Source organism: Podarcis erhardii (genome assembly GCF_964252035.2).
Source record: "Podarcis erhardii genome assembly, chromosome: 13".
Lineage (NCBI taxonomy): Eukaryota > Metazoa > Chordata > Lepidosauria > Squamata > Lacertidae > Podarcis > Podarcis erhardii.
The window spans coordinates 8,168,989-8,182,864 of NC_138502.1; the positions used below are offsets into that span (position 1 = coordinate 8,168,989).

A 13,876-nucleotide genomic window follows, 5' to 3' on the forward strand; every position below is an offset into this window, starting at 1 on the left:
TGAGAACTGAGCACAGGGTGGGCGTCAGTGGTAGACAAACTACCCCAGAAGGAGCACGACTTGTTCCCCGCTAGAGTTACTACCCCTTCATACATCCCTGTCATACATCCATACATCCCTGTCATGTACTACTGTATATTTAAAGCAAATGGAATCTTAATAGCAAAACTCTAAGCCTTTTCATTTAGAAATGGTTAATTTCAGTTGTTCGGTGTTGTACATGTACTGTATGAATGATTTTTAATAAAAAGTCTCTTATCAATTACTTCATGGAATCTGCAAATTCATCTTGAAGACGACACAGGGTACTAGAAGCAAAAAACATTGTGAAATAGTTGAGGGCTCTACATTCTTTATCTCTCACCCACAAAGCAGCTGATGAATAGAAGGAGAAGTTTAAATCAGCCATTTCCCTTGATTTTTAAATAGTTTTAAGAAAGAAAAGTAGCATAGATATGCAACATTATCTGGAGGAAAACACATTGGATATTACTAACACTAATAAAACTTTTTTTCTGAATTATACTTCAAACCGGTTTTAAAGAGTGATGGCAGAGAATATCTCAAGTAAGCCCATCTTTAAGAATACAGATGTGTTGTTTCTAAACTTGATTATATAATAATAATAATAATTTATTATTTATATCCCGCCCATCTGGCTGAGTTTCCCCAGCCACACTGGGCGGCTTCCAATCAAGTGTTAAAAACAATACAGCATTAAATATTATAAACTTCAGTAAACAGGGCTGCCTTCAGATGCCTTTTAAAGAGAAGATAGCTGCTTATTTCCTTCACATCTGATGGGAGGGCATTCCACAGGGCAGGCGCCACTACCGAGAAGGCCCTCTGTCTGGTTCCCTGTAACCCTAATTCTAAACTCTATTTATGCTATTTCTTTTATAATGTTTTTTATTAATTTTCAATTATCAGCCAATAATAACCTCATTATATCAATACCAAATTATAGTACTAATACTAATTATTCAAATACTGAATCATATAATTTAGGTGCCCCCCACACACACACACACTAGAAGTGCTGGTTTGATGATTTCCTTTATTTCTGCATTCCAGAATCATCTTAATTTCTATTATATTCCGGTCAAAATAATAATCCCTTATACAACAACTGCAATATTAATAACTTCTATTTGTGTTGACACATTAAATGATTCATAGAACTACAAATGAGACACTCAAACTATATCCTTGCTCTTCCTGTGTGTGGCAGTTATTCTGTCCGTGGTGTTTCTTCCAGTCCTTGTAAAATGTTGTTTCTGTTGTGACAGAAACATTGGTCCCAAGTATTTCTTTTTACTTTTTTCTCCTGCCAGCAAATGGTTAAAGAACGGCAGCCTATGATTGGCTGTGGTTCCAGGGAGAGTTTAAAAGGAGCTGATTTCGAGGGAGATGGAGTTAGAGTGTGGTTAAGAGGGGAGTTGAGTTGGTTGAGGAGGGAGGCTGGAGAGGTTGGGAATTAGGTAGGGAGATAGGATAGGAGTCAGGGTGAAATATAAAGAGTGTTGAGGAGAGTGAATTGGTTCTGGAATAAAACATCCACTCCAGTGTCCTGCAGGAGTAAAAGGACTAAATCTTGCTGGGAGACTGGGTGTGAGGCAAGAGAAGGAGGAGCTGAAAGAGATGAGTCTACTTAGGTCTCCAACTAATCTGATGGGGAGATACCCTTCTGAGGAAAGAAGAGATGCCCAAAACCCAGTGAAGGATAGAGGGGGTTGAGCCCTTAAGACTATTACTTAAAGTACCTCAGGAGATGGATTTGTTAAAGGGGTGGGTAACTGAAGGAAAGTACCGCCTTAGATAGGGACTGAGGTATAAAGCCCAAACCTCTGAAAGTGAATTAAAGTGAACTAGCATATTATTATTGAAGTAACCTAAGTTTCTCCACTTATAATATACTACCTTGTTTTAAAAATAAATCTTTATTGTTGATGTAAAGAACACATGCTTCAACTTCTTGGTTATTCCCATCACAAAGAACCACCCCAGGATATTCTAGGATAGTTAGGTTTTGTTTTTAACCCTTCGGGTAAAAGGTTGTTCGGTGAGGTGGGGGCATTATATTAAAGTGAGAGCAGGCACATGGGCATGAGCAGTAACAGAGGCACCCAGCTTGGCGCATCCATCTTTTCCAAGTTGTTGCTGTTCTCCATCATGCTTTGTGTGGATCCGATATCCCATTGGTCTATTGATGCTATAATCCAGTGCCCCCACTTCTTGATAAGGCAAGGATGCTATCCAGAATTGCTGCCACCATTCAGTTAATGTGATGGCAAACTATGTCTGATCAGTGTTACATAGGTGGGAGAGTGATGGATACCACAGTACTAACAAATTAGGAAGCGGGGAAAGGATGGGGCCAGCTCAACTCTAGCCATCCTGCTGACCTTGTAGGTTCATTCCTTGCCTATGATTTTGTCATGTTACAAAAATAATTACATTGGAAGATCCTGCTTCCTGTCTACTAGCTGCAGTAATAGATGCTTTTGGATTCAGTATCTGCAGTCTGGATTCAGACCGTTCCTCCTAGGCTGGAAAAAATGGTGAACACTGCTTTTTTACTGGAAGCTAAATCACAGGACAAAGTGATGCAGTGACTTTTGGAAACTGTGGGATAACCGCTTCTTCCAGGGCATGATGGGAAATATCAACAGTTGCAGGAATGAAGGATCCAGCACCATATATGGATGGGGGGCGAATTGTCATCATGGGGGCGAATTGTCAAACGCAGGAAAAAATAAGGACTACACTTAAAGTTCCTCACTTGAAAGTTTATAAATTACCTAATACAAAAAGAAATCACAAGACTGTAGCTGTTATCTAAGAGATTATTATATGTGCATGGAATGCAATGGAAATTATTCACATAGTGGAACACAGAAATAATGAAGAATGAAGCTATCAAATCTAGCATGCATGGGGGCCAGTTTAATTAAATTATATTATTTGACATTTGAATAATAGGCATTCATAATTGCATTAATTAAATAAAATTGGTATTCTTATAATGAGGTCGCTATTGGGACAATATTGGTAAAGCAATAAAAAATATATTTAAAATATAATAATAGTAATATTTTTGCAGTTCCCCTGCTGCTGATGTGCCATAGAATCCAAAAACAATGCACAAGTGATTCTCTACCCTATCATTACTCAAATTACAATAATCAATCCACCTGACTGAACCTCCAGATGTCACAGTGAAAAAAAAGAATGAACAAGCAAGCCTGAAATGATTATAAGCTCCTCTGTGCTCCATAGACAACAAGGCTGGCCTCTGTTACTTATCAGTTATCAGTTTTCCTCTTTCATATCAAACCACTGCATCTTATTTGGCATCCAAGGCATTCTGTTGTGACCATGTTCAAGCTAACAGTAAGGTGGATACATGTCCCTTAAAGTACCAAATTGACTGAGTCAGCTGCCACCCAATTTGTCTTATTCAGATCAGGTGGAGGAGAGGAATAATACTGTCGAGAGAAGCAGGGGAGTCCATGCAGACAAGGGTATTTGCCATCAGGATGTTGCTCCTGCTGCTTCTGCTCCTCCCCAATATGGTGTCCCAAGGACAAAGTGCTAAATGCGCAACAAATAATCCTGTTCATGTTCTACACGAGTGGTATGAGCCAGGTGACCTGGTCATTGGTGCAATGGCATCTCATATCTTTTACATAGTCCCCAAATTATGCTTCAAGAAACACCCTTCCCAGGACTTCATTGAGGCCCCACTGTAAGTAACCATTAATTAATATTATTTTAATTATTCCTTATATGCTATATCGGACAGAAAATAACTTTGATCTGAAGGGGGGATTGCTTTAGAACTTTATTTTTTAAATGTATGGAGAGATTTTATTAGAAATCTCTGTACATATAGGCTATGTGCATACTGTCAATGAACAATAAGCTCTTTTGAATCTAATTGTGGTAAAAGAGATAGAAAAGAGAGTAGGAGAATGAGAAAAGAGATGGCATAGAAAATAGGAAAAGCATATAGCCAAGTAGTATGGTACTGAACTTTTTTGATGAAACCCAAATTTTCAAGGTGGCAAAAACAGACACGGGTTGCTGAAGATATAAAGCAATATGCAACAGCTTTTAAAATTACATGGTATTCTTAGATTGCCCGAATAAGTAAATAAACTTTGCTGGCTTCATCCTCACTGTATAAGCAGGCAGGTGTTATTGTTTAGTCATTTAGTCGTGTCCGACTCTTCGTGACCCCATGGACCAGAGCACACCAGGCACTTCTGTCTTCCACTGCCTCCCGCAGTTTGGTCAAACTCATGCTGGTAGCTTTGCGAACACTATCCAACCATCTCGTCCTCTTTCATCCCCTGCTCTTTGTGCCCTCCATCTTTCATAACATCAGGGTCTTTTCCAGGGAGTCTTCTCTTCTCATGAGGTGGCCAAAGTATTGGAGCCTCAGCTTCACAATCTGTCCTTCCAGTGAGCACTCAGGGCTGATTTCCTTAAGAATGGAGAGGTTTGATCTTCTTGCCATCCATGGGACTCTCAAGAGTCTCTTCCAGCACCATAATTCAAAAGCATCAATTCTTCGGCCTTCTTTATGGTCCAGCTTTCACTTCCATACATCACTTTTAGCCGTACATCACATAGCTTTTACTATACAGACCTTTGTTGGCAAGGTGATGTCTCTAGTTTTTAAGATGCTGTCTAGGTTTGTCATCTCCCAAGAAGCAGGCGTCTTTTAATTTCGTGGCTGCTGTCACCATCTGCAGTGATCATGGAGCCCAAGAAAGTAAAATCTCTCGCTGCCTCCATTTCTTCCCCTTCTATTTGCCAGGAGGTGATGGCACCAGTTCCCATGATCTTCGTTTTTTTGATGTTAAGCTCTCCTCTTTCACCCTCATTAAAAGGTTCTTTAATTCCTCCTCACTTTCCGCCATCAAGGTTGTGTCATCTGCATATCTGAGGTTGTTGATATTTCTTTCAGCAATCTTAATTCCGGCTAGGGATTCATCCAGCCCAGCCTTTCACATGATGAATTCTGCATATAAGTTAAATAAGCAGGGAAACAATATACAACCCTGTCGTACTCCTTTCCCAATTTTGAACCAATCAGTTGTTCCATATCCAGTTCTAACTGTAGCTTCTTGTCCCACATAGAGATTTCTCAGGAGACAGATGAGGTGATCAGGCACTCCCATTTCTTTAAGAACTTGCCATAGTTTGCTGTGGTCGACACAGTCAAAGACTTTTGCATAGTCAATGAAGCAGAAGTAGATGTCTTTCTGGTACTCTCTAGCTTTCTCCATAATCCAGCGCATGTTTGCAATTTGGTCTCTGGTTCCTCTGCCTCTTCTAAATCCAGCTTGCACTTCTGGGAGTTATTGGTCCACATACTGCTTGAGCTTTCCTTTTAGAATTTTAAGCATAACGTTGATAGCGTGTGAAGTGAGTGCAATTGTGCGGTAGTTGGAGCATTCTTTGGCACTGCCCTTCTTTGGGATTGGGATGTAGACCGATCTTCTCCAATCCTCTGGCTACTGCTGAGTTTTCCAAACTTGCTGGCATATTGAGGGTAACACCTTAACAGCATCATCTTTTAAAATTGTGAATAGTTCAGCTGGAATATCATCACTTCCACTGGCCTTGTTATTTGAGGTGCTTTCTAAGGCCCATTTGACCTCACTCTCCAGGATGTCTGGCTCAAGGTCAGCAACCACATTTCCTGGGGTGTACGAGCCATCCATATCTTTCTGGTATAATTCTTCTGTGTATTCTTGCCACCTCTTCTTGATGTCTTCTGCTTCTGTTAGGTCCTTACCACTTTTGTCGTTTATTATGGTAATCTTTGTACGAAATGTTCCTTTCATATCTCCAATTTTCTGGTTCTTTCCATTCTGGTTCTTCCCATTCTGTTGTTTCCCTCTGTTTCTTTGCATTGCTCATTTAAGAAGGCCTTCTTGGCTCTCCTTGCTATTTTTTTGGAAATCTGCATTCAATTTCCTGTATCTTTCACTATCTCCCTCGCATTTTGCTTGCCTTCTCTCCCCCGCTATTTGTAAGGCCTTGTTGGACAGCCACTTTGCTTTCATGCATTTCCTTTTCATTGGGATGGTTTTCGTTGCTGCCTCCTGTATAGTGTTGCAAGCCTCCATCCATAGTTCTTCAGGCACTCTGTCCACCAAATCTAAATCCTTAAACCTGTTCCTCACTTCCACTGTGTATTCATAAGGGATTTGATTTAGATTGTATCTTACCAGCCCTGTGGTTTTTCCTACTTTCTTCAGTTTAAGCTTGAATTTTGCTATAAGAAGCTGATGATCTGAGCCACAGTCAGCTCCAGGTCTTGTTTTTGCTGACTGTATAGAGCTTCTCCATCTTTGGCTGCAGAAAACATAATCAATCTGATTTCGATGCTGCCCATCTGGTGATGTCCATGTGTAGAGTCGTCTCTTGTGTTGTTGGAAAAGCATGTTTGTGATGACCAGCTTGTTCTCTTGACAGAATTCTATTAACCTTTGCCCTGCTTCATTTTGATCTCCAAGGCCAAACTTGCCAGTTGTTCCTTTTATCTCTTGATTTCCTACTTTAGCATTCCAATCCCCTATAATGAGAAGAACATCCTTCTTTGGTGTCATTTCTATAAGGTGTTGTAAGTCTTCATAGAATTGGTCAATTTCAGTTTCTTCAGCACCAGTAGTTGGTGCATAAACTTGGATTACTGTGATGTTAAAAGGTCTGCCTTGGATTCGTATCGAGAGCATTCTATCATTTTTGAGATTGCATCCCAGTACAGCTTTCGCCACTCTTTTCTTGACTATGAGGGCCACTCCATTTCTTTTACGGGTTTCTTGCCCACAGTAGTGGATATGATGGTCATCCGAACTGAATTCACCCATTCCCGTCCATTTTAGTTCACTGATGCCCAGGATGTCAATATTTATTCTTGCCATCTCATTTTTGACCACATCCAACTTACCCAGGTTCATGGTTCTTACATTCCAGGTTTCTATGCAATATTTTTCTTTACAGCATTGGACTTTCCTTTCGCTTCCAGGCATATCTGCAACTGAGTGTCCTTTCAGCTTTGGCCCAGCTGCTTCATCAGCTCTGAATCTACTTGTACTTGTCTTCCGCTCTTCCTCAGTAGCATGTTGGACGCCTTCTGACCTGAGGGGCTCATCTTCCAGCATCATAACTTTAATATGCCTGTTGTCTTTGTCCATGGAGTTTTCTTGGCAGGGATACTGGAGGAGCTTGCTGGTTCCTCCTCCAGGTGGATCACGTTTGGTCAAAACTCTCCACTATCATGGGTACACTGCTCGGCATAGTTCATAGCTTCTCTGAGTTATTCAAGCCCCTTCGCCACGGCAAGGCAGTGATCCATGAAGGGGAAGCAGGCAGGTGTATCTCTCCTATCTAGATTCTGTGCATTGTTTTCCCATCAAACAAAATCTCACTTCATTTGCAGGGTGTTGACAAAGTACTACCAGCAAATCCTGGCTTTGGTCTTTGCTGTTGGTGAGATCAACAAGAATCCCAGGATGTTGCCCAATGTCTCTCTCGGCTTCCACATCTATGATAGCTATTATGATTCAAAGATGACCTACCAAAACACTCTGGACCTGCTCTTTAAATCACATCACTTTGTTCCCAACTACAGGTGTGGCATCCAGAAAAACGTCATAGGAGTCATTGGGGGACTCAGCTCTGATACCTCCTGGTGCATGGCAAACGTCTTAGGTCTTTTCAAGATTCCACAGGTAGAATATGGATTTTGAAAAACAGAGATTTCATGCTTTCCTTGCATTAGGAATCTACTGATTCATAAATATGAAGTGGTAAAATGGACAAAGTAAAAGATCCATAATAAGCATGTCCAACAATGTGTGTAAGAAGGGCAATTTGTGTGTAATAGATATAATAGGAGATTTCTGTAAAGCTGCCAGGTTTGTAAAGGAGGCACTGCACTGGCTTCCTGTGAGCTACTGAATATAGGACATTGACATTGGCTTCATAGGCAAAAATAACTGAGAACACATTAACTAAAAATGTTCCTGCCCTTAAAAATCAAGACAGTCCTTTCCCAAAGTATGGTGTTAATCAACATTGTTCACTTTCAGAGCCTAATAGGAAACACTGTTATCTTGCTATTGTTCTGGCATTTGTCGTCTGTCACTTCAGAGCGTTATATAGTGGGGTCAGCATTGTGCTATTCTGCTGCATTGTTGTATTTCATTTTAGTTGTTTTAAATAGTGCTGGTACAGTATTTTACTGATATTTTATATGATTTGGTTTATGATGCTCAGAGATGAAAAGTATACACAATCTAATGGAGTTCTTCAGGATTTCCCAGGAAATCATACTGAGAGAGTTCTTAGTAGATAGAGAATCAACCGCTCCCTACAATCATTACAATCATTACAAAGGTTACAGATCATAAGTACATAATCAACAATTTCTATTACTCCACTTACACCTTGGAGTTTTGCTTAATCATCAACTTAGTTTATTAACATGAGCCATGATAAATGGTCCCCTTTCAGTTCCAACATACCAAGTCTACATAGATGTTAATACTTCTTCCATTCAAATCCTTTTTAGCACCTCAGTGGCTGAATTAACTAGCAGAGTAGTTTCTCCCCCTTCGCTCCGATCATGTCCAAAACTTAAACCCAATTTTTCGTCTAAAGAACTGGAAGCTTGCTGCTAAATGGTGGTGACTTTGGAGAGTTGCCAAGAAACATTCCGGGCTTTCCATCCAGCACCCCCAACCCCCCCTTCCTTCTGAATTTGGGGCCAAGTGTTGGGCAATCTGTGGATGACCTGCCACTCCGCAGACTGAGGAGTGTAGGGTGGCTGATTACTCCCATCTCAGCCTCTGATTCCAGAACGTACAGCGGTGATGGAATTCAGCAATACTCCATCACAGCTTGCCGGAAGAACCTCCCCCAAATGCTCCCCTATTCTTGGATACAATCAATATGTACAAGAATGAAGCTGTAATGATGCCATAATAATAATAAATATCAACAGAAAACATTGAGCAAGGTTATCTGTGTTTTCCTATATAAGTTGGGGTTGGTGCTGACTCTAAACTTGGTAAACTTGGGATATAGATTCAATATATATTCAATATTGTTGTGTGCGTGCGTGCGTGCGTGCGTGCGTGCGTGCACATGTTTATATTTGAGTAAATTGGAATATCTTGAGTTCTTGTTTCCACTTGGAAATGTTTGACTTTTGCTTTTTCCAGATTTCATATGGTTTATTTGAACCAGCCATAAATTATGGAACCAAGTTCCCTTCCTTTTACCGCATGGTCCCCAATGAAGACCTTCAGTATCAGGGAATTATCCAGTTACTTCTGCATTTCAGATGGAAATGGGTTGGGCTCATGACTCCAGCTAATGAAGCTGGAGAACGTTTCTTGCAGAACATTGAGCCAATGCTTTTCAAGAATGGAATCTGTTCAGCATTCACAGAAAGAGTTAAACCCAATATACATTATAACAGTAACTTACTAGAAATGGTGGACATAAAGATTTTGGTACCAAGTTTCACAACTAGCAAAGCTAATGCAATTCTTCTACATGGAGAAAGTAGATTTAGTATATGGTTGTCAAGTGCTTTAATCATAATGGAGTTAACTCAGCTACTATTTCCTCAAAAGAAGTCACGTGAAGGAAAAGTATGGATTACAACTACCCAAATTGATTTCATATTATATAGCCTTCAAAAAAAAATTTATGTTAATATACGAATGCTCCATGGTGCTATATCCTTTGCAATTCACTCCAAGGAGATTCACAACTTCCAAGACTTTCTTCAGAGTATACGTCCTCATTGGACAGAGGCAGATGGTTTTATCCAAGATTTCTGGGAAGATGCATTCAGTTGTTCACTTTCAAATGCCACTCTCTCAGCAACCATGTGTACTGGAGAGGAGATGCTGGAGAGCCTTCCTGCACCATTTTTTGAAATGAGCATGACTGGCCACAGCTACAGTGTTTATAATGCTGTCTATGCTTTGGCACATGCCTTAAATAGCATGCACTTGGCTGGAGCCATCCGCAACAGAAGAGATGCTAAGGGAAAACTCTCTCCTCAGTATGCAGATCCTTGGCAGGTATTGTTCCCTCTTACAAAGCATTCACTGCATTGGTACATTTTGTGAGTAGGCATTTACTTATCAGTAAAGAAATAAAAGAATAAAACTTAAGAAATTAAAAATAAACCTTAAGTAAATTTACTGTATGAAAGATGGGAATTAGAGTATTTCCTATAATGATACTAAACAGACTTTAGATGACACCGGCTTTCAGAAGCAACAGACTACCAAAAACTACACGTAACTGAACCTGTGCCAACTACCTCCTTCACACTGCAAACCCCTCCGTTTCCTCCCCATATCCCTCCCCAATTCTCTCTGTCTCTCTTACCTGTCCAGTTACCCAGTGGTGTAAGGTTGGGGGCCCGGGGCCCGGGGCCAATGCCCCCGGGCACACAATTCTGAGGGAGCACAACCAGGACCCCAACCCCAGGCAGTGGTTATTGCCGGGATCCTCATATCCAAGAGAAAAGAGAAGAGCAGCCCATCAGGGAACAGCCACTACCTGAGCACATCTTGGAAGGCCCCATTGCCAACTCCTCATCTTTCCCTGTCTGCCAATCACCAGGGGTTACTGGTGTCACTGGTAGGTACCCAGAAGACAATGGCAACTGTTTGATCACTGTCTCTAGACCCTGCTTTTCTCCCGTCTCCTCTTCTCCCTTTGAGTCTGGATTTCAGTCTCCCACAGCCTCTTCCTGCTCCCTTAACCCTGTTGCCTCTTCTGTTTCTGACACCTCTTCCTCCCTGTCGGCTCCCTCTTCTCCCACTGACCACTCCTTGTCACCCCACCACCAATCCCCTGGCTCTGAGCCTCCTTTCCTTGGGGTGTCCCTTTGGGGTTCCTCAGCAGCTGCTTCCTTCCACTCCTCTGCATCCAACATCCAACCATGCTCAAATTCACTCTATAAACTATGAAAAGGTCCAGTCCGATGTTCTCATGTTGCATTCCCATCCTTCCAGAACATAAGCTCCCATCTCTTTTCATACATGACTTCTCAAATGCATTCCCTTTCTTGGATCTTGACAAAGGCTGGTCTCAAGCAAGCAGATCTATGGTCTCATCTCTTCATAATATATTTATGCAAGTCTGTTTAATCTTGAATTGGCACTGATTCATGATTTCCTACTCCTTCTGCATGTGCAACTAAAATATGGTTGCTCTTCGTTGTGAACTGAAGCGTTTAACCTTGATTCTCTTTCCACTTAGCTCCACTCATTCCTGCAGAGAATCTCATTCAACAACAGTGCTGGAGATGAAATTACATTAAATGAATATGGAGAGTTAGCAGCTGGCTTTGATATTACCAACTTGGTCACTTTCCCAAATAATTCCTATGTCAGGGTCAAAGTGGGAAGTTTGGATCCTCGCGCCCCTCCGGGCAAAGAGTTCACCATTAATGAAGACAGAATCAAATGGAACAGACGCTTCACTAAGGTATGGAAATAATGGCACACTCCCTAAAAACCCAGAATTTGTGGTTATCCACAAAATGGGATGTAACAAAAGCACCTCATGCATTATTCATTTTGAAAGTCACTAGCACCTCAAACCACTTCAGACTAGTGATGAGTCAGAATAGAGGAGTGCTCCCAGACTTCTTGCTTCAAACGGAATGCAACTCCTACCAGAACAGGTCAGGCATAGGAAACCAAAGCATTTTTCTCTGAGACAGGATGTGGCCTAACAGGAAACCACAACCTAAAACCCAAAAGTCATGGAATAATTTCATATTGCAAGTTTCTTGTACTGACCCTGCAGGTAGGAGCAGAACCGCTATAACGGCTTACGTTTAATTTCTTTTGCCACCACAAACGAACACCATGTGAACTCCTTGAAGCAAATGCCATTAAGTGCTGACTCCTTCAAAAGGCCAAGCCAGGTGTGAAATCACACTGAATCAGACTGAATTCTAAAACAACTGTAAGGTTGGATGGTTCAGGCATCTTCTTAAGTTTGTATGATGTTTAGAACAGCAGCTTTTTTACCCCACTGTATGTGCCACTTATGTACCTACGGATCATTTCATGCTATTAGTCCTCCTATTTACTATTAAATCACCTGATATTGGATATTTCATAAATTCCTCAAAACAGTATCATAATATTAAACTCTTCCTATCTCTTTGGATAGGTGCCACCGCTTTCTCTATGTAATGCCAACTGCCATCCTGGTTACGGGAAGAAAAAGAAGGAGGGAGAGACGTTTTGCTGCTATGATTGTGATCCATGTCCAGAAGGAATGATTTCAAATGAGAAAGGTTAGAGATGACATCTTAAGATAATGCAGAACCTCTGGGCTCCTTGCAATTTTGTTGACATTAAACTGCTGCAGGAGAGAAGGCTTAAATTAACAGATGTGTTCTTCTCACTGTTTATAGATAACATCAATATATTTTAATCTTTAAAGCATCTTGAAGATTTCTTTTTTAAGTGGAAGATAATATATTTTACCTCCAACTTCTACAAAATTAGGGTGGAATAGAAGTGGTGTTTTCTCCTCTAAGAATTAGGTTGTTTGCCAAGAGGGAGAAAGCCTCATTAAGTTGTTTGACAATAGGGTGAAATTCTTATCAAACTCACTTTTCTGAGATCCAAAGATTTCAGCTTTAATGCATTTCTCATTTTGTTGTACTGTTTATGTGGCTCTAAGAAAAAACGGGGAGACAGTAAAAAAAAATGTCACCCATATAGAAAATTCCATAATTGATACACAAGTTTTATTTTTTATATAGCTAGTAGAAAAGCATTGGGGCTTGAAGCTCTTATACATTCTGACGTAGAAAACACTATGCTAAATTGACTAGTGATGTGAAATTCTTAAGAATACTTTTGGTTACTTCAAATTGTCACACACTGTTTGTGCATTTTCAGACATGGAAACATGTGCCAGTTGCCCAGCAGATCAGTATCCAAACAGCGGCCAGGATCTATGCATTCCTAAGATTCCAAACTTCCTAGCCTTTGATGAAACCTTGGCCATTTTTTCATCTTCCTCTGCACTTTTATTCTCTCTGATCACAATTCTGGTGCTAGGCATCTTCATTAAGCATCGCAATACAGCCATAGTCAAAGCCAACAACCGAAGCCTCACCTATGGTCTCCTTATCTCCCTCCTCTTGTGTTTCCTCTCTTCTTTGTTGTTTCTCGGAAAACCTAATATGGTGACTTGCCTTCTCCGACAAACTGCTTTTGGCATCGTCTTCTCTGTGGCCCTCTCCAGCATCTTAGCCAAAACCATATTGGTGGTTTTGGCATTCATGGCTACCAAACCAGGATCCAATATGAGGAAATGGGTAGGCAAAGAACTGGCTTATTCCATTGTCCTTTCCTGCTCCATTGTTCAAGTAGGAATCTGTGTCCTCTGGCTGGCAACCTCTCCCCCATTTCCAGATGTGGACATGCACTCAATGATGGAAGAAATCATATTTCTATGTAATGAAGGGTCAGCCTCCATGTTCTATTGTGTTTTGGGCTACATGGGCTTCCTGGCCACTATCAGCTTCACGGTGGCCTTCCTAGCCAGGAAGTTGCCTGACAGCTTCAACGAAGCCAAGTTCATCACCTTCAGCATGCTGGTCTTCTGCAGTGTTTGGCTCTCCTTCATTCCAACTTATCTGAGCACCAGAGGAAAATACATGGTGGCTGTGGAGATCTTCTCCATCTTTGCTTCCAGTGCTGGGTTACTGGTTTGCATTTTCACCCCTAAATGCTACATAATTGTGGTGAGGCCTGACCTGAACAACAAAGAGAAGCTAACACAGAGAAAGGTATAA

General features: G+C 41.0%; 1 protein-coding gene across 1 annotated transcript; it reads left to right on the forward strand.

Annotated features, from left to right (window-relative positions):
* Positions 1 to 3,572: 3,572 nt before the first annotated feature.
* On the forward strand, positions 3,573 to 13,876 carry LOC309328538 (vomeronasal type-2 receptor 116-like; the record flags this gene model as incomplete). The annotated part of the gene is made up of 5 exons (XM_081838535.1): positions 3,573 to 3,748; positions 7,460 to 7,751; positions 11,311 to 11,538; positions 12,235 to 12,253; positions 12,975 to 13,876. 5 exons carry the CDS (start codon positions 3,573 to 3,575, stop codon positions 13,874 to 13,876), a joined length of 1,617 nt encoding a protein of 538 aa, XP_081694661.1.